This window comes from Thamnophis sirtalis, unplaced genomic scaffold (assembly GCF_051295495.1).
Source record: "Thamnophis sirtalis isolate CommonGarterSnake01/CBP01778 unplaced genomic scaffold, rThaSir2_p1.2 scaffold_5, whole genome shotgun sequence".
NCBI lineage: Eukaryota > Metazoa > Chordata > Lepidosauria > Squamata > Natricidae > Thamnophis > Thamnophis sirtalis.
The window spans coordinates 71,639,256-71,663,472 of record NW_028261385.1 but is presented as its reverse complement, the minus strand read 5'-3'; the positions used below and the strand labels follow the sequence as shown (position 1 = coordinate 71,663,472).

Genomic DNA, 24,217 nt, shown 5'->3' with positions numbered 1-24,217 from the left:
ATATTTTAATTCATTTTAAGTTAATGAAGATGAAGTCTACAATAATATGTGCAAAAGGAGACTGTCACATAAAGCAACGTGGAAGCCTTTAGCTTTAGTAAGACTGAAATTAGACACTTTGCAGTTATAAGTATAATCTTTATTGTAATTGTACTTAAATACAATGAAATTGGTTTAAAACTAGAAGATCCAATCTTTAATAATTCCCTGCAGGTATAGACTAGTTTTTGCCTAACTCTACTGAGCTCAAAGCCGCAGCGTCTAAGCGCGATATCTATTTATTTAAAGATTATTCAAATACAACTTAAATTGGGCTGAATGTGTTGATGATTTAGGATGACTTAGCTGGGATTTTCCTTGCCGTTTGGCTTTCTGTTATTCCTAAATTCCAGAATACATCAAACATTTATCCAATAAAGAGAATCTCCCTTGTCGTGTGCTTTTCCTTTTTTTGGGGGGGGAGGCTGCAGTAGAGAAAGGTAATTTATTATGATCTCTAGAGAACAGTCACTAAAATACAAGTAGTCATCGACTTACAACAGTTCATTTACAAAGTTCAAAGTTACAACAGTACTGAAAAAAAGTGACTTATGACCATTTTTCACAGTTACAACCTTTTCAGCATCCCCATGATCATGTGATCAAAATTCTGATGCTTGGCAACTGGTTCATATTTATGATGGTTGCAGTGTCCCATAGTCATGTGATCACTTTTTGTGACTTTCTGACAAGCAAAGTCAAAGGGGAAGCCAGATTCATTTAACAACCATGTTACTAACTTATCAACTGCAGTAATTCACTTAACAACTGTGGCAAGAAAGTTTGTAAAATGAGGCAAAATTCACTTAACAAATGTCTCACTTAAAAACAGAAATTTTGGGCTCAATTGTGGTTGTAAGATGAGGACTACCTGAATTCAATTATCCTGTTTCTATCTTCTCAGACAAAATTCCTTTATAATCACTGAGGTTTAAATTTCAGTACATACATCTGAAACATTAGCTTGCAATTAGGGTTGATTTTTCAGTTTCACATTTTAATCCAATGCAAAAGGGGTCTTGAAGCAACCTAGCTCTAGTCCTACAGCTGACAAATATTTTAGATCACCAGGTGTTATTACTAATAGGCCCTTTGTTTTTTTTCCTGAAAAAATTAAAACAAATTTGGAGCCTAGGCATTTCAGAGTGAGAATTGAAAAATGGCATTTTTGTAACCGAGTGTAGAGTGTCTGTCAATAAGCAATTTGGCATTATGTGGCAGTCTACCTTTTGTTTGGGTAGGCGAGCGCTTGTGCGGGGATTTGACATATCACTGTTGGATTCACTATAGAAAGACACACGGCTGTAGTTCCGCTCTGCAACCTGGAGAAAATGACCAGAAGCCATACAGAAAAAGAATTACTAGAACAGCTAAGGAAGGAAGGAAGGAAGGAAGGAAGGAAGGAAGGAAGGAAGGAAGGAAGGAAGGAAGGAAGGAAGGAAGGCTATGCATGAAGTATGCAATGAATATGTTGTTACATTTTTTTCCCACTAAATTAAACACATGACTAATTCCATATTTAGTACTATATACATATACATACATATATTGTATTATACCTATTCAAACTTTTACATTGCAATAAAAAATGGAAGAAAAACAAAAATGTCTTCTCTAGTAAGGATAGAGAAAAGCTCTTTTTATATCAAGAATGTTAAATGAGAATCAGAACCATTATGCACTTGAAGGGCAACTATGTATATTTCACTATATGTAATTTGCACTTATTGGATTAAAATAATTTTAACAGTGCAGTAGTTGAAAGCTAACATTCAGATTCAATATTACAACCTTATGTGGTGGTTGTTTATTAACTTTTATCCTAAATAATGGCATAAAAATACTGAAAAAAAATTACAATAAAACCACATAAACTTTCATAACAGTATGCAGGATGAGACTAACTGCATTCTTTTCTTTCTCGTTATTTTGTAAGATGGCTAAACTTTAGATTTACTATCCATTTCTGCTCCTTATCTTCATTTTTTTAATCTTCTACAAGATAAAAATATTACCAACACTTTTAAAAATGATCTGATCACCACATATAGGAATGATTCTAGCCCCTTGGCTACCCAAAAGCATTTATGTTACATGTTTAGCTCATGGATGAGTTCTGGTGCTTGCCATATAGTGGTCAGACAATCTTGATCTATATGCAAGAAAGAAAAATATTGGCATAAAATGTGAACGTAACAGAAATGGAGAAAGGAGTTGCCATTAAATGAGCCATGGTAGTGCAGTGATTAGAATGCACTATTGCAGGCTAACTCTGCCCACAATCAGGAGTTTGGATCCTAACCAGCTGAAGGTTGACTCAGCCTTCCATCTTCCAAAGAGGGTAAAATTGGAACCCTGAGTGCTGGAAGTAATATACTGCCATTGTAAACTGCTGTAAAGCACTATGAAGCTTTATATAAGTCTAAGTGCTATTGCTCTTAAAGCCCACTGTCCACTGAATATGAATTTATATGCACCATATTTAACTTACATACATGTATGAATATATTTGATATAAAATGTATATGGAATTTACATAAATGCCATACCTTTGTGAAAAGAATTCAGACCAAGACACCAAACAATTGGCTTTTCTATTATTCGGGGATAAAATCCAACACAAGATTTTGTCCATTGCTTCCAAGCCCCACCAAATAGAAGTCCAAACATTTGAGGTTTTATTGAATAAACAACCTTACAGTAGTTTTAGCAGTGTAGAATTGTATGCTATTCTCTTACCTTTGAGGACATGATGCTTTTCACTTCTTCATCAGAAGCATGCTGGATCCCAGCAATATCTGGATTGCTACAGCTTGTTGTCCGACTCTGCAAGAGTCGAGATCCCACTGAGACAGCAGCCGTACGGCCATATGTGTAATAACGAGATTCAGGAAGATTTGTGCTTCCACTTGTACCTGCCAAGAAAAAAACAACATTATGCTGCCCATTGGTATTTTTAAAAAAAACATACATGACATCGCTGAGTCCCAAAAATGAGTTTTGCCCTTTTTTGTACAAGGAAATGTTCCATCCTATCCCAGAATACAGCCTGTGATTGGCTTAGAAAAGAGCTGAGGAAGGATAAAGCTGCACAAGGCAGAATTAAGCGCCGCTCTAAGCTGCAGCAAGAGAAAGTGTGTGTAGTCGGGCAGGGGAAGAGGCCAAGTCTGTAATCCTGGTTTGTACATGTCTCTTTCCTTTTTGGGGGGCTGTGTATCTACAGGCGAGTAAGACGGGACTCTATACATTTACTGCACCAGTCACAGGTTTTCCTATTGGGAAGACACGTGGTTATTAATGCTACTCAGTTGCACGAGCGGGGCTTTTTACCCCCAGCTAATTCCCTGGCAGCCGCTGAACAATCATAGAAAAAACTCTTGATCCCTCTAATTATGAGTTCTTTGGACGAAGATATTTTTTAAATTATTATTACCAGTTTCGCTTGGCGACATGGGCCTTTTCATTTTTTTAGTGGGTTTTTGTGTATGTATCTTCAAGATTTTTACATTTATAGAGTAGCAACTAAAATAATTTTATGGTTGGGGGTCACCACAACATGAAGAAATGTATTAAAGGGTCGCGGCATTAGGAAGGTTGAGAACCGCTGCTCTAAGCTAATAGGTTTCTGCTCCTAAGCAAATGCACATGAAGAAAGTTAATCTGCAGTTCTGCCTCCCATTCTGGCCCTGCTTATCCCCATTTATGGCTCTGCTTGAAGTCACTATCTATGGTCAGAAGGAACCATTTTTACCTGATTCTTGTTTGGAGAAATCTAGTCAGGTTTAAGGATTTTATTTTTGACATTATGAGAACTATTCCCTGCAAGATACAGTACTTTAAAAGGAGACTGTCAATTGTAGTTCATCCAAAAGGAAATGAATCCTTGGCTTAGAACAGGGGTCCTCAAACTTTTTAAACAGGGGGTCAATTCACAATCCTTGTCACTTGCAACTTGAAGACTTGTCCGGCTGGCGAGTGGATGAGCGGGCAGCCTTCCTCCTCCAATTCAGTCCTGTTGCAGCACTCTTCCAGCCTCTGTGTGTCCCGTTTTCGGCCAGCAGAGTGCTTCTGGAAGCAGGGGAAGCCAAAAACGGGGCACACGAAGACCACCTGGGACCTCTGTGCACCATGTTTTTGGCCTCTCCCGCTTCCAGTAACACTCTGTCAGGCAAAAATGTTGGCCTTACCCTCCAGTTCCAGGCCACAGGGCTCGCGAAGGTCAGTCCTGTGCTCAGCTGAAGGGTGAGGGCCAGCGGGTGGGTGGGGCGATTTGGGTGGGGCAGCCTTGTGGTTCCATGTGGGGTGGATTAATGGCTTTGGTGGGCAATATACGGCCTGTGGGCTGTACTTTGAAGACCCCTGGCCTAAAATATAGTCTTTCACAAATTTGTACTTGTAATGTTTTCCTCTACCCAAATAGTAAACACTACGCTAAGCATGTGACAAATTAAATAAATAATCTAAGCATGTGACAAATTAAATAATCTGAATTTAAAAATTATTTAAATTCCTTGGTTAAAAATGATACCATGTAACATATTTCTTTGCCTGGTCACTACAAGATAATTAGCATTATCTTGTAGCATTAAAAAAAAACTGCGATACTATATCCTCTATTGCAAGCTTGACTGTTGCCTTGAATGTTTGTAGGTAAAGCTAAAGGTAGATGGAGATCCACCTTCTCTTGACACTCCTTTCTACTCTTTCTGGTATTCTGTGACTTTCTAAGCCACAGACCTAACAGATGATGCTTTGCACTGTTTTTTTTTTCAAATCAGAGTAAGGGTAGTATAAAATACACTTGGTAGGGGGAGGCTGGCTAAGCCAGGTGTGCTGAATATCCTGTAGTTTTGCTATCTTCCTACTTTTCACTTGAAATGTCTCAGTGACCTACACAATCTTACAGTACTTGGTGCAAGGCCCATAGGATCCACTGCAGCTTAAATCTGAGAAAATATTCATAAACTCCACCTGTAAACAAATATAAATAAGCACCCATTTTCTACCTGTAAGTATAAATAATAAGAGGCTGCAACCATACCTAGTTTGATAAAATCTTTCTGAACTTCAGGAAGACGGAACACATAGTACACGTATGATGCTAGGAGACAGTTTCGCCCATGTTGGTCTTGGGTCAGATCTTTACTGTTGTGGAGGCTATTTACTATTCCCACCACTGACTCAAAGGCATACTGGGAGAAGTTTGCTGGAAACAACAAAATAATTTTCCTGGTTGAGTTTATATGTAAACATGACTCATTTTTGTAAACTTTCTAAGAACATTTCTGAATTTCAACTTATTTCATCACAATTTGGCACGGGAAATGTAAAATGATTTGAGAATAAAGTATTCCAATCCATATTTAAAATTAATGAATACGTAAAACATTTATAGTTCAAAGCCACATCGTGCTTAAATAAAAGAGAAGTAAATAGTACATTCCTCAAGAAGGAATGGATGGAAAACAGAACTAAAACACAATATGGATAACTCATTCATTAAATTCAGATTCAGTCAGACGTAAGGTAGATCCAGTGATCAGTCTACTCAGTCTGAATCTGTATTCAAAGCAGTGACTTTATTCATAAAATCTGCATAAAACAAAGCGAAATTATCTCTGGTGTGATAGTGCAGATCTATCAATCCAGGATATTTTTTTATTAAGTTTCAATTTCTGATTTCTATGAGATAGATGAATGGTTTTTTAAATATATCAATCTTGCTTGATTTGAAGAAGAACACGCTTTAGTATTTTTTAGAACATTCCCAATAACATAAGATTTATGAGTTCTGTATTCAATAGCAATGTTTCATACCTGTCTGGCCAGCTATAAGCATGGGCTGGACAGTTAACTGGAACAGTTTATCCAACACCAAGTGTAAAAAGTGCACCAGAGGCTCAAGGCGGGAAGAATTCAAGCAAATAATGCTGAGTTTCAGCTCATGTTCCAGATTGCCTTCTGCGATTTTCTCATTCAACACTCGGATGGGGAAAGTAACTGGGCATTCAAGTGCATGACACAGGATGAAGAATTTCTCCAGGTGATTGTCCTATAAATACAACCCCCCAAAAGTATGAATGATGCGTAACGCTTATTATAGAGCTTGAATTGCTCCTGTCACATATTTACCTCAGTAGAAAAAAGGAAATATGTATTTTTTTTTCAGTTAAATTCATAGTTAAAACAGTTTAAATCTTCAGAACTAATCCAGGTCTAGCAGAAACCAAGTTTTAAAGTCTTCCCAATCTTGAGGTAGCTAGTCTAAAAAAATAATGTCTTTTAAGTAACAATATTTTAAAAAGCCAAAACTATTATGATCCATCTCACTAAACTTGTGTAATTTTTTTAAAAGAACTATAATCTTAGATGCTTTATTTTGAAACATGAATAATGTCTATTAAACTCTGTGAATATCAGTATTTTTCTTAAGCAAGATTAAAAGAGATACAGAAAGGAATGTTTCAGAGGAAAAAAATGCCCATGAGAAAAAAAAATCATCTTCAAGTTGAACAAAATTAGAAAAAAATGTTTTAGTTCTTCAATTACACCTGGACCTCCTTTGACATAACTCTGGCATAACTAATATTAGTCCCAGTCATTTAGTCATTGAAATAAATTATTTTTAAACCTATGAAGCAGCTGCCAAAGAGGGCATAAACATGACTGTTTAGACAACTTAGGTACCAGGCATACTGGATATTTGCTTCTACTTTTTTTATACATGAATTTAATTAAAAGCTATGAAACCGCAGTCACCTAGAAGGTTGCTCTAATTGCTCGATTTGATATGCAGTGTGATTACACCCTAACCTAAAAGAATCATGAAATTAAACATTTATACAAGATGTATTATCTTTCCAGCTCAACTTTTTTGCGGTTTAACTAGAAAGACAATGGTTAATCTACTCAGGCTTTCTATATTTGATAACCTCAGTTTTGTGAAATTTGAAGTTTTAAAGATAAGTAATTGAAGTTAAAGAATGAATTTTAAAAAGAAAACAGATTAATTTTTGCATGAATGGAAACTCTGCCTGCCTCCCCCAATTTCTTACCTGGGTATGAACTGATGATATACCTTGCACTTCCACATTAAACACTCCCTTGTGTCCTTCTACCCATTTAATAGGAGGAGACTGTGGAGGAACTTTCTATATAGAAGACAAAATTGGTGATCAAAACATATGTGATGACAATACAAAAGGCAATGAATTCACATTTATGTTTACTTGGTGTTGAGTTTTTTTGTACTGAACACAAAATATTTATAGTTAACATTTTAATAGTGCCACTTCAACTCAGAACACTTCCAGGCTATTACATTCATACAATTATAGCATCTTTCCCAATATGGCACCCTTTCAAAATATTTTTCTCAAAAAATAAGTCAATTTCCATCATTGTTCCTTACTATAATGATCTGAGGCTAGTGCATCAGCCTAAAGGAACAAATGAATAATTCAAAAACATCTAAACATGTAATCAAATGACCCAAATGGAGAATTACCACTAAATGTTTTTATGTATTTTATTCAAAATAAATAGTCAGTTCATTACTGGAATTTACAATGGCTGTAAATAAAACTCTTCACCTTTCACATTACAGAATCAGATTCTATTCCAATAATTCTATGTTATTTAAATATTATGAGATAATGGTTCTCAAAATGTGTAGTCTTGGGGAACCCCAGGATGGTGGTTGTATCATACATACATATTTTCAAAATTCTCCATTTTAATTTCTAATATAGTAAATATTGATAGCTATAACCCATTTAAAAAGTTCTCAATATGCACAGATTATAAGAAAAAAATAATTGAGAACCACTATTCTACTATATATCTTTGTGTCTTTAAATTGCATGTCTCTGTATATGTTCTTCCATTTAAGGAAGGCAAATGTTATAATATTAAGAGAAAAATGTTAACTGTGTCCTTTTCCTTGGGCAAAATGATTCTTGGTGCTTTTCCTCATTACCTCTGCTGAGTGCATTGAATAGTTGGCAGGCAGTTTATCCAAAGCAACAGGCAGGCAATAATGTCCTGTTTGGAGCCGATCATTTAACAGAATTGGCAGCCACTGAAACAAATGATGAGAGAAAGAGAGTTATATCGTTATTGCATGAACGATTGATAAGGCTTAATCACATTCCAAGAAAATGGATTAGAAATCAACTGAAATCTTTTCTTGCCACATTCGTTCTTGCAAAGACCTTTAAGGTCTATCAGTTTCATCATTGGCATTCAAATACAATTACTGGCATTTCTGCCACCAAACTGCCCCTCTATAAAACTACTGATTTTCTGAACACCCTGTCACACCCCAAATCAAGCTTTTCAAAAATCCAGCATAATGTATGGAGAAGATCCCATGGCCAGTTATATGCTTTTGTACCAGAATTTTCACTTTCCCTGATCTTGTCCAATCCTAGCCTAAGTGGCAGAGATGTATTATCATGCATATAATAAATATATAAATATTTATTTAAATAGGAGGGAGACGGGGGACCCCTTACAGGGTAAGGCTGAGGAGTATGTTCAGTTCCTGGCGGACAAAGTTGCCCGGTTTCGAGCGGACCTGGACTCCACTCTTGCAGAGCCAGCTGAGACACAGGGGAAAGACTTGGCAAACCATCTCTGGGTTGAGTTTCAGGAAGTTGCCTCTGGGGATGTGGACAAGGCTATGCGAGCTGTGAGCACCTCCACTTGTGTACTGGACCCATGTCCCTCCTGGCTGGTTGCCAACAGCAGTGAGGTGACATGAGGCTGGATCCAAGCGGTTGTTGTTGCATCTCTTCGGGAGGGGCACTTCCCCACCGAGCTTAAGGCAGCGGTGGTGAGACCCCTTCTGAAGAAACCGTCTTTGGATCCAGCTGTTCTTAATAACTACCGTCCAGCCTCCAACCTTCCCTTTGTGGGGAAGGTTGTTGAGAAAGTGGTTGCCCTCCAGCTTCAGCGTACCTTGGAGGAAGCAAACTATCTTGACCCCTTCCAGTCCGGCTTCAGACCAGGTTACAGCACAGAAACCGCTTTGGTCGCATTGACCGATGATCTCTGGAGAGCTAGGGATGGAGGCTTTGCGTCCATCCTAGTTCTCCTTGACCTCTCAGCGGCTTTCGATACCATCGACCATGGTATCCTTCTGCGACGACTGCGGGAGGTGGGGGTGGGCGGCACTGTTTTGCAGTGGTTCTCCTCCTACCTCTCGGACAGGTCGCAGTCGGTGTTGGTGGGTGGGCAGAGATCGTCCCCGAGGCCCCTAACATATGGGGTGCCACAGGGGTCGGTCTTGTCCCCCCTCCTATTTAACATATACATGAAACCGCTGGGCGAGATCATTCGGAGGCACGGGATAAAGTATCACCAATATGCGGACGATACACAATTGTATCTGTCCGCCCCGTGCCAACTCAATGAAGCGGTGGACGTGATGAACCGGGGTCTGGAAGCTGTTAAAGACTGGATGAGAGCAAACAAACTGGTGCTCAACCCAGACAAGACCGAGTGGCTGTTGTGTTTTCCTCCCAATAATTTGACCACCGTACCATCAATCAGGCTGGGGGGACAAAACTTATACCCCTCAGATAGGGTCCGCAACTTGGGAGTCCTCCTGGATCCACAGCTGAGTTTTGATCACCATCTATCGGCTGTGACCAGGGGGGCATTTGCCCAGGTTCGCCTGGTGCGCCAGTTGCGGCCCTACCTGAATCGGGAGGCTCTCACGACAGTCACTCGAGCCCTTGTGATCTCTAAGCTGGAATACTGCAATGTGCTCTACATGGGGCTGCCCTTGAAGAGCACCCGGAGACTTCAGCTAGTACAGAACGCGGCCGCGCGAGTGATTGTGGGCGCACCTCGGTTCGCCCACATAACACCTATCCTCCGCGAGCTGCGCTGGCTGCCTGTAGATCTCCGGGTGCAATTCAAGGTCTTACTTACCACCCATAAAGCGCTCCATGGTAGTGGATCTGACTATCTGAGAGACCGCCTCCTGCCAATAACCTCTCTGCGTCCCATCAGATCGCATAGAACGGGCCTCCTCCGTATTCCATCCGCCAGTCAGTGCCGACTGGCGACCACCCGGAGGAGAGCCTTCTCAGTTGCTGCTCCGATGCTATGGAACAATCTCCCCGTGGAGATTCGTACCCTGACCACAGTCCAGGCCTTCCGCACAGCCCTCAAGATCTGGCTAGCCCGTCAGGCCTGGGGATAAATTTTCTTGCCCCTCCCGAATGCTGAGTGAATGTTGTGTTTTAGTACTTTTTAGTTATTTCACATTTTTTTTTCTGTATTTTGTCTTTCACTCCCCTTCCCTTACTATTGTAAGCCGCCCTGAGTCCCCTCAGGGAAAAGGGCGGCCTATAAATGCTAAATCAAATCAAAAATCAAATCAAAAAATGTATATGATATACATCCCATGGATGTTATATATGGTGCAAATTATGAGATATATAGATGATCTGTGGTAAAATAAATACCTTCAAACAGAATTTAAGTTAAAATCCCTGCATAAAACCTTGACTGACACACAAAACATGATATTACATATAGATATTGCTGTGATGTGAAACATCCATTAAACACCACATGCAATATTTTGCTATGGATGTACTTATGCAATAAATGCAATGCACAGAAGGCATACAATATATAAGAAACCCCATATAGGTATTTGATGAAGTGAACTATGAACCACTAAAGCATTTACAATAATACATTTGTTAGTCCTTAAGGTGATACAAAGCTCAGTGTTGTTTTTTGTGTAAAAGGTTACTTCACTGACACTTATGAAAAGTGGTTCCACCACAAAATCGCGGAGGACAAAATCGCGCTTGATGAAAGCGCGCATTTGACGTCATCACAGCGCGACGAAAACATCGTGCTGTGATCAAAAAATGTAAAAATAAAGCTAAAACCTTACCCTAACCCCCCCAAACCTAACCCTAAACCTAACCCTTAACCTAACCCTAAATCTAACCCTAAACCTAACCGTTAACGTAATGCTAAACCTAACGCTAACCCTTAACCTAACGCTAAACCTAACGCTAACGCTCTAACCCTAACCCTAACCCATAACCTAACCCTAACCCTAAACCTAACCCTTACCTTTATGTGAATCGGCTTGCTTTAATTTTAATTTTATTTCAATTTTTTATTTTTTTCGTCGCGCTGTGATGATGTCACATGCGCACTTTCGTCGAGCACGATTTTGTCCTCCGCGCTTTTGACGGGTCACGATGAAAAGTGTGCAATATAGACCCATAAATGTTAAACTGATGCCTGCAAAATGTGTCAAGTTTTACTTTGACAAATAGATAGATTACAGATTTGTGCAATAAATATGCAACACAAGTGACAAACCATTGCTTGCTTCTGTTGCACATTGAGTAGTACAATACAATTTATGTTTCGTGCATGCTTCTTTGACATTTTGCTTCTGTATAGTGGACAGAAGGGCCTCAGCATGTGACAGTACTTCACCAAGTTTATGTCTGGTTCTAAAAGTCAAGCAGGATTGGGCCACCTGGAAGGCGACACCATAAAACCCCAGGGAGTAGGCTAGATTAGAAAAAAGGCAATGGCAAATTATTTTTGTACATTTGCCAAGAAAATAATGACAATTTTTACACTATTGCTAAGAAAAATTACATGCATGTGTCCATGAACTCACCAGGAATCAATCTAAACTCAAATGAAATTTTACAGTATTTTCAGTTGCCAGAAATAATGAAAAAATCATTTTTCCAAGGAACCAAAACTGACTTACTGAATAACCCAGGAGAGTTTCTACAGAAGCTCCTTGTTTTGACTGACAGCTGATGTGGTAAAATGTGAACAACAGATGGTGTTTTTCTGTCAGTTTAGCGGGTAGTTTAATTTTCACTTCTTCATAAAAATCGGGACACCTGTATTTTTTAAAACAAAAAGATATCTATATCTGTATCGCTATACTTGTATTGATATGTAAGTAGCAAACACAGCCTTCTTTAAAGAACTGCAAGTTTCTTTACCTATTTATTAGTTTTAGTGTATAGCATATCATAAGATTTGTGATAGTATGAATCTGTCACAGAGATCATAAATAATGAAAAGAAATAGGAAGTCTAATAGAATTTATAGATCTTGAAGAAAAGACCAAGGAATTGCTGCTACAAGTCCAGAAGAAAATGAAATTTATATTTATATATGCAAAATATAAAATTGTTTACCAATATGTTGTTTACCAATATGTGATTCCTTTGATCAGTGTAAACCAGGGGTGTCAAGTTCAATTTCATTGAGGGCTGCATCAGGGTTGTGTTTGACCTCCTAGGGCTGGTGGGTGTGTGGTATGTGGCCAGGGGTGGGTGTGGTCATGGTGGGTGTAGCTGGGGTGGGCGTGGCCATGGTGGGCATTTGACACAGGCTCAAGATGCATTTTTCTCCTTTCTTTCCAAAGTTTTTTACTATAACCATTTACCTATCTCTTCTACCAGATATTATTGGCAAACATTTATTACTTATTCTTCATATTCCACTAAACTTTTTATTTCTAAATGTATACCCCATTGTTTATAGTAAATTGCTTTTCTAGGCAGAAAAGCTATTTATACTATTGTATTTTTATTATTCAACTAATAATAAAAATGCAATAGCATAAATAACATGATAATACAAGATCTAACAGCAGAGGTAAATTTCCAGGATAGTAAATAGAATTGGCAGTCAATTATAGATTGTTGATTGTAGATTAAATAGACCTACAGTATGTAAAATCTGGCATTAAACTGTAGTATTAATTAACATAAGATGTTGCTTGTTTTCTATCTAGATCATCTATCTACTTGAGGCCACATAATTGTAATCCGGTCCAATCCAGTCTTCCAACAGCACTCCACTGGCCAAAAACAGGCCACATGGAGGCCCCATGAGGCCCCCACGTGGCCTGTTTTTTGTTTCCCCAGCCACCAGCAACACTGCCAGCCAAAAATGGGCTGCACGGGGACCTCACAGGGTCCATTTTTGGCTGGCAGAGGTCTGCAGGAGGCAGGGTAGGCTGAAAACGGGCTGTGAGTGCATTCATGCGGCCTCCCTGTGGCCCATTTTGGCCAGCAAAGGGACCACAGACCAGTTCTTTGATATTTCCAGGTTGGCCCCCTGGCCTTGAGTTTGACACCCCTGGTGTAGACCAAAACCAGCATAGGTTTATGTTGCAATAATGGGAAAGCAAATTTTGTCCTGCTAGGTTTAATCATAATTAAATATTGAATTAATGACGATATTAACATGGTAATTATTCCTACATTTTAAAATCCAAAATTGACAGTTCTGGCCCTAGCGACAATTGACATAATTACATCCAATGTTAAGTAAAACTCTGCTTAAGGAAATTCATACTTATATGGGAGACAAAAAGAAAGTATGGTCAATTCCTGATGATACTGTACAAATTACAATGCTATTCTTAAGTAATATGAAACACTATGTCTTAACTTTTCACATGTTTTATTTTTTTCAATTCCTTGTTCAGGGTTTTGTTGTTGTTGTTGTTGTTGTTGTTTCAAGACAATAAATGCACAGTAATTGTTTTAATTACTGAATATAAACACATTTAATGAAAATGGTTTAGCTCTTTTTTTCACCCAGAATTTATAACTGTTCATTGTTATGCCAATACTGTATATTTGGACCTAAGGATACAGATGGTAATATTAATGATCTTACTTGTTATGATAGGTTACAGGAGTGTAAATCTCCTGTATGAACTCTGGACCTGTAGATTTTCCAAATATGACCTAGGCAGCAAAATATAAGTCATTAAATGAAGCAAAGTAAAAAGTTACCATGATCCATAGATATTTTTTTGGGGGGGGGGGAGAATATATCAATTATTTTAAATTGGCAATATTGTTTTTATTTCTGATAATGTTGAAGTCATGCAACCATTATTTTAAAATATAAAATCATAAAATAGATTTGTTATGTTGTCATTTCTTTAACTGGTGATATGAAAATACAGTATTTTAAATTGGCAGATTGTAAAACAGTCAATATCTATCTTCTTAGAAAGGAATAGGCATGTATTGCCCCTGCTTCATCAAGTGTCTTATTTTTATATACATCTTTTATGTTTTATATATCTTTTATAGTGTCTAGCAGCCATTTACTGGACACTATAAAAGATGATACTGAGATGACCTTGGTGCATCTTAAGGAGACAGAGGGGCACGGAGAATGCTGATCCATAAAGTGGTCGAGGGTTGGACATGACTGAATTGCTGATGACACAACAATGTTTCATCAACCCATGTTTTGTAGTCCCCAGATATCCGCTAGGATTATATAACTGAAAGTTGGCCACAAAATCTCAACTGTTAGTGGCAAAAAGCTGGTCAACCTGGCTGTAAAATAAATGTGAATAGCTCCTGGGATGTATGTTTGTTTATGTGTATGTAAAACAAAGTTTCAATCAAGTGAAACTGAGCATTTTACTCTATAGCTAGCTGTTAAATGAAATTATAACCAAAATTGATTAAAATAATGCTTTAGCAAATAAATTATCAGAGCATAGCTAATTTTTATTCTTTGATCGTACAGGTAATCCTTGACATATGACCAGTCACTTAATGGCTATTCAAAGTTACGATAAGCTCTCCAATAGCTACATACAACCCTGTTTTGAAGTTGTGACTGCTGCAACATTTCCCCCGCATATTCCCCCCCTCATGACCCCGCAATTCTTGGGTCTGCTCCCCATATGCCTATCACCCATTGTGCACAATTACAATTCTGGACAGCAGAACGCAATTTGGCCTCTGGAAATAAAGTGTCTGCTTCCAGAATTGCACCATGCAGTCAAGAGAGAAATATCCAGGGCCTTGCTGATGCTTGCCAGGCTGAAAAAAAATCTAAGTGAAAGAGTGCCAACAATCTGGAAAAGTTTGGTTTTATCCAAAGATAATTGGAAGCATTTGTTACAGAGAAGAGCCAATGTATGAGAAATTTGTATGAAAAACAGATCTGAATAATTCTGCACAAACTGAACAGACAAAAGAACGAAGGACTTTCTTACCGGCATTGCACAGGAAGGATTTTCTCCACACATATATTGAATTTTAATGGTAATGTTTCGTCCTGAAGCCAAGCGATTTACAAAATTCAACCGCTGTGGATACACATAAAGAAGATTTCTGGGGGGAGAGAAGGATGATGATAATGATGATGATGATGATGATGATGATGATGATTTTAATTAAGTTTATACTAGTTTCACTTTCCTTTTACTCATCAGCAATACTTTTCCCCCCAGAGAAATACTAATGTATAAAAATCCTGAAAGTGGATTTCACTTTTTTTAAGACAAAGAAATGCACCATTTTCTTTTAGATTATCCCTTTTAGAAAGCCAAAATAAACATTTGTCTCCAAGTACAAGGATGAAAAAAACCTTTGTAATGAATTTTGGTTTGCTCCTGGATTATCAAGTAAGTGAAAGTATACGTTCGTCTCCAAATTATTTTAGAAACCAAACTATCAAAGGCAAAAAAAAAGATGTAGAAAAAAGGTATTTTGTGGGGGGACACAAAATTGACAAGATGATGGACAGAGCATCACAATGCAAAACTCATTCTCTTTTGAATGCAAGAGATATACATACATACATACATACATACATACATACATACATACATACATACACGCATACATACATACATACAGTACATAATTAAGACTGGGACATTGTATCCGCCTTCTTGACAATTTTGACAAAACCTTGTCCTGTAAATGCTACTGATGCTAAAGAAACTAAAGTTCAAAGCATGTAACTTATCTGGTAATTGAGGGGGAAAAGACTGCAATTCTGAAGCAATTTTATTTTAAAAATTAATGAATCCCCCTTTCCAGAAAGGAAAAAAAATCATAAAATACTTTAGAGTGTAGGTATGCAAGTGATAGAGGATATTCTTTGACATTTGCAATGAAATATTTTAATAAGGTAGTCATCTGATTGAAACCAGATCCATTGTTTTAACTCCAAAACATTTGACGCTTCTCCTCATGAGCAGAATATTAAAGTTCAGTTCCACCAAATCAAGAGAAAACAAAGGCTCTTAGAAGGGCCATTCACTTTGCATTTACATCTCACCCACCTCATCTCTCATTTTACAAAAAAATCTTAAAACACCAGGGATAGACTATTCTTAAATTAGGATTTATTTAGGTCGGTGGCCATGATAATAATAAATATGTTAAAACTATACTTGATAAATGGGAAACATTTTCTAATACAGTTAGGTATACAGATTCTCACACAGTTACTAACATACCATAATTCTCATGACTTCCTTATTATATATTACAGTATGTCAGAAATGATGACTCAGCTGAAAGTACTGCAATAAACAAGCAGGTCACATATGAATGTTTTATTTCTTATGAGGTGAATTAATTATGTTAAGTAGAATATGATAGAAAAAAGTGGTCAGATTTTATTTCAATTCAATAAAGAACGTTTTTTTCCCTAGAGGTACAAATAAAAGAGTAAGAGACAAAGTCAGTTCTGGCTGCATACCAGGAAATATTTCTTGAGCATATAGATATTTAATGTATTTTTTGAGGTACTGTCTTTATCTTCTTACTTAAAAATGAAATTGTAAAGTGATTTGTTTAAAGAGATATAAAGTGGAACTACAGAATTAATTCGCCACCATTCCTTGTAATCCCTTTCCAAAAATATTTGGTCTTATTGCATGCCTTCTTTCTTGCTCTGAAGCAGAGAGGGCAAAAAAAATAGGGCAACTCCTCCATTTGAAGAGATCAAGCACAACATTGCTTATAGTTTTGTTTCTGAAGGTAGACGGTTTCTTGAATAATCTCCACATTTGAAAGAAAATATTATTGAAATACATGCATACAGAAGCTCCAGTGTTGGGTTTCAAAATATTTTAGAATGGTCTGTTTTGTGGGAGTGGCTTGCTGGCCATGTGAGTGGGTGGGAGTGGCTTGCCAGCCATGTGACTGGGTGGGTGTGGCCAACATGCAAAATGTGGTGAAACTCACTTAACAATGTTCTTGCTTAACAACCAAAATGTTGGCTCAGAAACTCTGGCATATGAAGCACGCAAGTCTTAAAGCTGTCAAGTTACAAGACCCTTGCACCCTAACCCTTTAGAAAAAAAAACCCCAGGGGTGTGCAAACTTGACAGCTTTAAGACTTGTGGACTTCAACTCCCAGAATTCCTACATACATACATACATATTTGCATTTTTATGACTCACCAGCATCTGCATCTATAGATAAAAGTATGCCAATAAAATGTACATTCATTTCACTGTCTCCCATCTATGATCCAGCTAGAAGTATTCATCCATCTATGATTTTTTCCACATTTAAAATGACCTTCATCTTGACAATATTCATGTTACATTTAGCATAAAAGATAGGTAGTGGATATTGCATATCAAACATTTTGTATATCATCTTAAAATATGCTCAAATATCAGAATTCCATATGATACCAAACAGAAAATTCTTTTTCCTATAAAAACATTGTACTGAGAAAATGGAATTAATTCATTGCATCATGTTGTTCTTATCTTGATATGTACTTTTAAAAAAAATTAAGATGAATGATAATCTAACTAGTTTCCTCCTCTTGCCTTCTTAATGTTATCACATTTCAGAACCTAAAAAGCCTCCAGTATTTGATTGACCTCTTAAACCAGTGACAATAGATGACTGCAAGATCCTGCAACTTGCTTGCCATGTAGTTGGTTCACAGCCCATTAAGATCCAGTTGTTCAAAGCTGGGAGAAAGCTTAGATCAGTGTTTCTCAACCTTGGCAACTTGGCATTCACTGGCTGGGGAATTCTGGGAGTTGAAGTCCAGACATCTTCAAGTTGCCAAGGTTGAGAAACACTGGCTTAGATCCCCTGATAAATGCAGCTTCAGTTTGGCAAATAGAACAGCTCTCTTAGAAATTCAAGCAGTTACTAAAACTGATTCTGCGGAATATGTGTGCAAAGTCTCAAATGCAGCTGGAAGTGATTATTCTAAGTCAAAAGTGGCAGTGAAAGGTACAGTTAAATTGAATATTTAGAGAGAGAACAACAATTCAAAGGCTGCCTGATCCTCCATCGCTCGCTTGCTGTTTCACAAGTCATTCTCACAACATAAGCCTCAAAACAATTAAAATGGACAGCAAACTCTCAAAATCCCCATTTCCTTGCTCTTCTTTTAAAACCAAGGTTATTTCTTAACCTGTTTCAGAAAGGTGTTTGTGTGAATTTTTACCTGTTTAAACTTGCATCAACCCTGCAGGTAGTTTTTGATGCACAAAATATTGAACATAATTATTCATGATATTTTATTAACTACAGTAAACAAAGCCTTGACTTTCTCTTTATTATATGTAATATATATAAATGTATATCAAACACACACATATACATACATACATACATACATACATACATACATGCACGCACACCAGTGGTGGGTTTCAAAAAATTTTCGAACCTACTCTGTGGGTGTGGTCTCCTTTGTGGGAGTGGCTTGCTGGCCATGTGACCTGGTGGGAGTGGCTTGCTGGCCATGTGTTTTCCTCTCTCTCTCTCTCTCTCTCTCTCTCTCTCTCTCTCTCTCTCTCTCTCTTTCCTTCCTTTTGTCTCTCTGTCCCTTTTTTCCTTTCATCTCTGTCTCACTTTTTCTTTCTTTTTTCTTTTTTATTTATTTCTTTCTTCCTTTCTTTCTCTTTCTCTCTCTGTGTGAGTCTGTATGTATGTGTGTGTGTGTCAGTGGTGAGTTTCCAAAATTTTTGGAACCTCTTCTGTAGGTGTGGCCTGCTTTCTGGTGGAACCTCTTCTAACCGGTTCGGTAGATTTGACAAACCGGTTCTACCGAACTGGTGTGAACTGGTAGGAACCCACCTCTGACGCACGCACATGCGCGCACACACACACATTTATTAGGAAATGAGTAAGTCTATTCAAGTCTCTATTTCTACAGCATTTCTAAAGAATTTTCTGAATTATTTCCTAAACTCCTAAAGCAGACTAGTATCATTCTGATATTGCTGGTTCTTCCATTTCTTCCTGCTCTGCTAACTTTCATTTCATGACTAGTGAAGGATATAGCTACCGAAGACTCCCTGTATGTTTTTTCTAGCTAGGAAAAATAATGGCTTAGGATAAATTTTAAAAAAAGATCCCTTCAGACTAGATCTTGGTTTTTATTTTTATTTTCCACTGAATTTCAGCAGGAAACAGAAAGAGGAAGGACCAGGAGGGACTACTTGACCCAAATCATGCCATAGCTACTGAGAGTACAGCCATTTCCAAAGTTGGTAAGGGGAATATAGACTGAGTTCTAATTTACCATTTTTGTCATTTCCCATTATCTATGTTTCAGGAAAAGTACTTTCTGCTTTCCAACCAAGCCTTGACCCCAATGACTAACTGGTCAGAGCAGGATTCAGTAGAATCAGTGAATTTAAGAAAACTACAAATCTATAGAAGTACTCGTGCAGAATATTTTTTTCTTTTCATTTTAATGAGAGCAATCCAATCAGGGCTAAGCATATTCAGAAATCGTTCTGTGTAATTCTGGGGGAGAAGAGGAATAGGAAATCCTGGGAAACAGCATGGCTAATTGGCTGCTGCTCTGAATAAAAGAACAAAAGAATTTCAACTTATAAATACTGCTTAAATCGTAAGTTTAAAGCCTAGAAAGCCAAACAGTAAAAGCGACAGAAAAAATTCTGTGAAAAAGCATTATACTTTTATTTTGAACTGATTAAAAGGGGCACACTTTTTTCGAACATTTGAAAAATAAACAACAATCTTTGCTGCTTAAACACAAGAAGTAACTAAACTTCAATGTGATATTATTCCATAATAATCAGACCACCATTTACAATTCCCTTTCTTCCGTTACCTTCCTCAATACCTTGGAAGATACAGAAAAGAATCTCTCATAATATCCCAATTAGTAGGGTAAAAGAAGCATAATAATTTAGAGAACCAATAAAAAGCTCTTCCTTGCCAGTTCCTGTTATGTATATATTTGTTTCTGTATTTATTTTAACATGTACAGTGTAGGAGACTTCAATTACTGTAGCTGTAACAACCTAGAAAAATTCTTACATAATAAAATTTATACTAACCATCAAACACACCATTATAAAAACTCTAATTTAGAGAACTCTGAATGGGTAAAACAGAAACTGTCATGGGAAGGCCAGCCTCAGTTCTAGAGGCAAGCTGTTCCACAGTCTAGTTCCTACCATGGAAAAAATAGTGTTAGCTATTGATGTCAAAGATACCTATGAAGGGAAAGCTGCAGAAAAAATACAAAATAATTACCTGTATCTTGTTACAATAGTTCTCTAGCAGCTGTTGTTTCTATTTTCCATGGTAAATACAGACAAAACATGTTTTCAATAATCTTATTTATTCATGAAAATCCAGATAACAAAACTATTTCCATCTGTTTTGATTTATACCTGAGTCTCCTAGTTCAGCAAGATATCTTACCTATATACAGTATAGGGCACATAGACTTCTCGTACTGGAAACTCCAAAATCTCTTTATGAATACGGCTGCGATTCTCAGTTAATGGCTTTACTTGTAACAGTTCTGGGCTGAGACAACAGTTAAGGCCTTCTGATGCAGGGGATATCTCCAATTTAAGCAAACCTTAGAAAAATTAGTAAAAGTGATGTGGTACATTAAAAGTACAAAAGCCATAAGAAAATTCCTAATCTAACAAGCCTGGTTCACATATGGCCTAGAATGTACCAGTATATATCCCAAGTCAGCTGACAGAACAAAAGCTTGTTATTTGGCCCTTCACAGAATATTTAGCTTGCATTAAAATTCATATGAGCACAAGTGTATGAGAACAGGTTCATCCCTTCCATCTAAGCGGGAAAGAACAGAAAAATCTCAGGGTAAATATGGCCAGGATGTGTTAATCTGTAATAGGAAGGCAAGAGAAATGTGTCTAAGAGAAGCCCCTTGGGGAAGGCAAGACTCCTCATGGGAATTCTCCATTATAAGGGTCCAATGTCTTCACTACTACAAGACAAAGACACCTGGATATCTTTAAAAGAGATTAGATAAAATCACAAAGAACAAGTCATTGAACACTCAGTGCTATCTCTAGGATGGATGCAGTATGTATCTAAATACTAGTTGCTGGATAATAAGGAGGGGGTTACATCTTCAGCACCTACTTACAGTATAAGCATCCCCAAAACATCCATTTGGCTACACTGAGAAAGAAAATGCAGAACTAATATTGGTTTTGGCTGATATAGAAGTTGTTTATTATGGTCTTAAGTCAGAGTCACACAAAAATGCAAACCACATAAACCAAACTTAAAACATTGCAATTTACTTCACCTCAGTCATTAAAAAAATGCCATAGTCCAGCAAATTCCTTTTGCTAAAACGCAAAATTATGTGACTACATATGCAGAAAATGTTTAATATAAAAGTTATTTATATATATATGAAGTGGCCTGGTATGTGTTTTTATTATCACTGAGGGCTAAATTAAGCTTGACTTAAAATCAGAATAAACAGAGCAGAATAATAGAGTTGGGGGGGGGTCCTTAGAGCTCTTCTAGTCCAACCCCCTGCTCAGGCAGGAAATTCTATACCATTTCAGACAAATAGCTGTCCAAGCTCTTCTTAAAATCTTCCAGTGTTGGGGCATTCACAACTTCTGGAGGCAAGTTGTTCCACTGATTAATTGTTCTATCTGTCAGGAAATCTCTTAGTTCTAGGTTACTTCTCTCCTTGATTAGTTTTCACCCATTGCTTCTTGTCCTTTTGAGAATAGCTTGACTCCCTCTTCTTTGTAGCAACGCCTGAGATTTTGGAACACTGCTATCATGTCTCCCCTAGTCCTTCTTTTTATTAAACTAGACATCTGATTCCAGCAACCGTTCTTTATATGTTATAGCCTCCAGTCCCCTAGTCAGCTTTGTTGCTCTGCTCTGCATTCTTTCTAAAGTCTCAACATCTTTTTTACATCATGGCGATCAAACCTGGATGCAGTATTCCAAGTCTGGTCTTACCAAGGCATTATAAAATGATATTAACACTACATGTGATCTGGATTCTATCAAGATCACGTGAATAAAACATGCAAACATCATGTTTAATCAATTCAACCTTTCTAGATTTAAATGACATATTATCTTGAGGGGTATTATCTACATCTATTATCTAAAAGTGCCAAGAGAGCTCTATTAAACTGAGCTTTACAGAATTCCTAATATTATTCAGAATAAGTAAACAAACTATTTGCAAGAAAGCATCTCTGGGTATCTTCTTAAGGTCAGTAGATGTTTGTGACAGGACTCAAATCATTTTGGAATTCTGTGTCCTCAATTTTCCCAATAACTTAATTAGCTCTTTCAAGGCCAGAGAATAAAATGTTCTGGGGTGGTAAGTCATATTACAGCAAATTTTGAATGATATTTTATAGGAAACCTGTCCAGAGATTATTAATGGAAACAACCCAATTGGGGCCAGGCAAAAAGCTCATCCTTACCTTTGCTTGTTGGCTTCTTACATTGCTCATATTAAATTGTAGTTCCCTCAAGCATTTGGGCAGAGGAAATTTAATAAATAAGCCATTGTTTTTCTTGGGGAAAATGGTTATTCAAATATAGGTGAGATTATAAAGTATGAGCATCTAATGTTAATATTAAGCATACCTGGTATAGATTTTGTTCTTCTCTGCAACGAAGACCTTTTGTAGTCAGCTAAAAACTTGAATAAGTCTTCATCACTAAGCCTGTCTCCTTCCTGGAAAGAGCAAGATATTGAATATGATCTGCTGCAAACTAAGTTGCATCTTTATTTGTAATTAACTACATAATTAACTATATATAAAAACATATCATATGACTTACATTTATTGACAATGTTACTTTCATTGTTTCTGGTTTCCATTTATTGTACAGTATTGAAAAATAAATTTATCTGTTAATAATTTTTCATAGAGGACACACATTTTCTCTTCCTGAACTTGTTTTACTTCTACTCTGCTTTCTTTTACTTCTTTCCTTTCTTTCTATATCCTTTTTTCCAAAATCTATTCTTGACAGGGCTTAAAAAAGTAATTTTTCCCAAATTCAGAACTTTTCATCAACTTTTTGTGCTTCACTAATTTTCTTAAACATTTATAATGAACAATTCAATCACATTTTTACATTAAATTTCATTCTTTTTTACACATTTGGATGAAAAAAAAGTATGTTTAAACCATGTTTTTAAATAGTCTTTTTTTTCCTGAGTATATGCCCACAAATACCAATTAGGTTGCTCCACAGTCCAGATATTTATGTACAGATAGTCCTTGCTTACCAATGGTAATTGGTACCAGGAATTCCATCACTTAGTGACACAATCATAATATATGAAGTCACATGACTGTGCTGAACTACAATGGCAGTTCCAGCAGTCCAGTTGCCATTGTTAGGGTCACACAGTCACATGATCACCATTTGCAACTTTCTGCCAACCTAATGCAACCTAATTTCTACTTTCATATGTACTGACAACCATTTAGATGATACCACAGTAATTCACATTTTTGCAATCATCTCTGATTATTTAATCTGTATCCTCCCTTCCCTTTCCTGAATGTATTCACCAACTCCACAACATAGTCCACCTTCTTTCCATCCTTTATCATTTTCTCCTTTTATATTCCAGATTATAATCTTTCAAAGCTACTGGCCTCTGCAGTCCATCATAACATTAATCAATCAAGGTTTTATTATACTTCTTAGAAAGTTAGGTAAATTTGTGCTATATTTGGGCAGTATTCCTTGCTGACTATAACAGTGTAACCAAAGCTTATTTTTTCCCCATGTAATCGATTTATTCTGTGAAAGGCAGGATCACTAATCTAGAGATGACCATAGACTCTCATATATTTTTGCCAATTAGGAATCATCCTCATCCTCATCAAAAAACTTTGCCCAATTTCTGATTAGCCAACATTCTAGAAAAGGGGTCCCCAAAACCCCAGTCCGTGGACTAGAACTGGGCCCGGTATGCCAGCAACCGGTCCATGCAAACAAACGAAGCCCATCCATGAAATGGAAAAACCTCTCTCCATAGAATTGATCTCTGGAGCCCAGGGGACCTCTGTTCTAACTTATCAATCTATTTTTA

The 24,217-nt window shown here is 37.2% G+C and overlaps 1 protein-coding gene across 3 annotated transcripts in view; it reads right to left on the bottom strand.

The window, feature by feature from the left end:
* DOCK8 (dedicator of cytokinesis 8) overlaps window positions 1–24,217 on the bottom strand; it is a 99,951-nt gene that overhangs the window by 41,915 nt on the left and 33,819 nt on the right. For 2 of the 3 annotated variants that reach the window (XM_087716013.1, XM_087716015.1), the window contains exons 13-23: window positions 22,750–22,840; window positions 20,554–20,716; window positions 15,092–15,209; window positions 13,744–13,814; window positions 11,807–11,945; window positions 8,018–8,119; window positions 7,095–7,190; window positions 5,857–6,091; window positions 5,081–5,245; window positions 2,779–2,954; window positions 1,266–1,361 (exon numbers count right to left, since the gene is read on the bottom strand). In XM_087716013.1, coding sequence (XP_087572139.1) covers window positions 1,266–1,361; window positions 2,779–2,954; window positions 5,081–5,245; window positions 5,857–6,091; window positions 7,095–7,190; window positions 8,018–8,119; window positions 11,807–11,945; window positions 13,744–13,814; window positions 15,092–15,209; window positions 20,554–20,716; window positions 22,750–22,840 — 1,452 coding nt within the window. The remainder of the gene's footprint in view (window positions 1–1,265; window positions 1,362–2,778; window positions 2,955–5,080; window positions 5,246–5,856; window positions 6,092–7,094; window positions 7,191–8,017; window positions 8,120–11,806; window positions 11,946–13,743; window positions 13,815–15,091; window positions 15,210–20,553; window positions 20,717–22,749; window positions 22,841–24,217) is intronic. The other variant, XM_087716014.1, reaches the window with a different exon arrangement.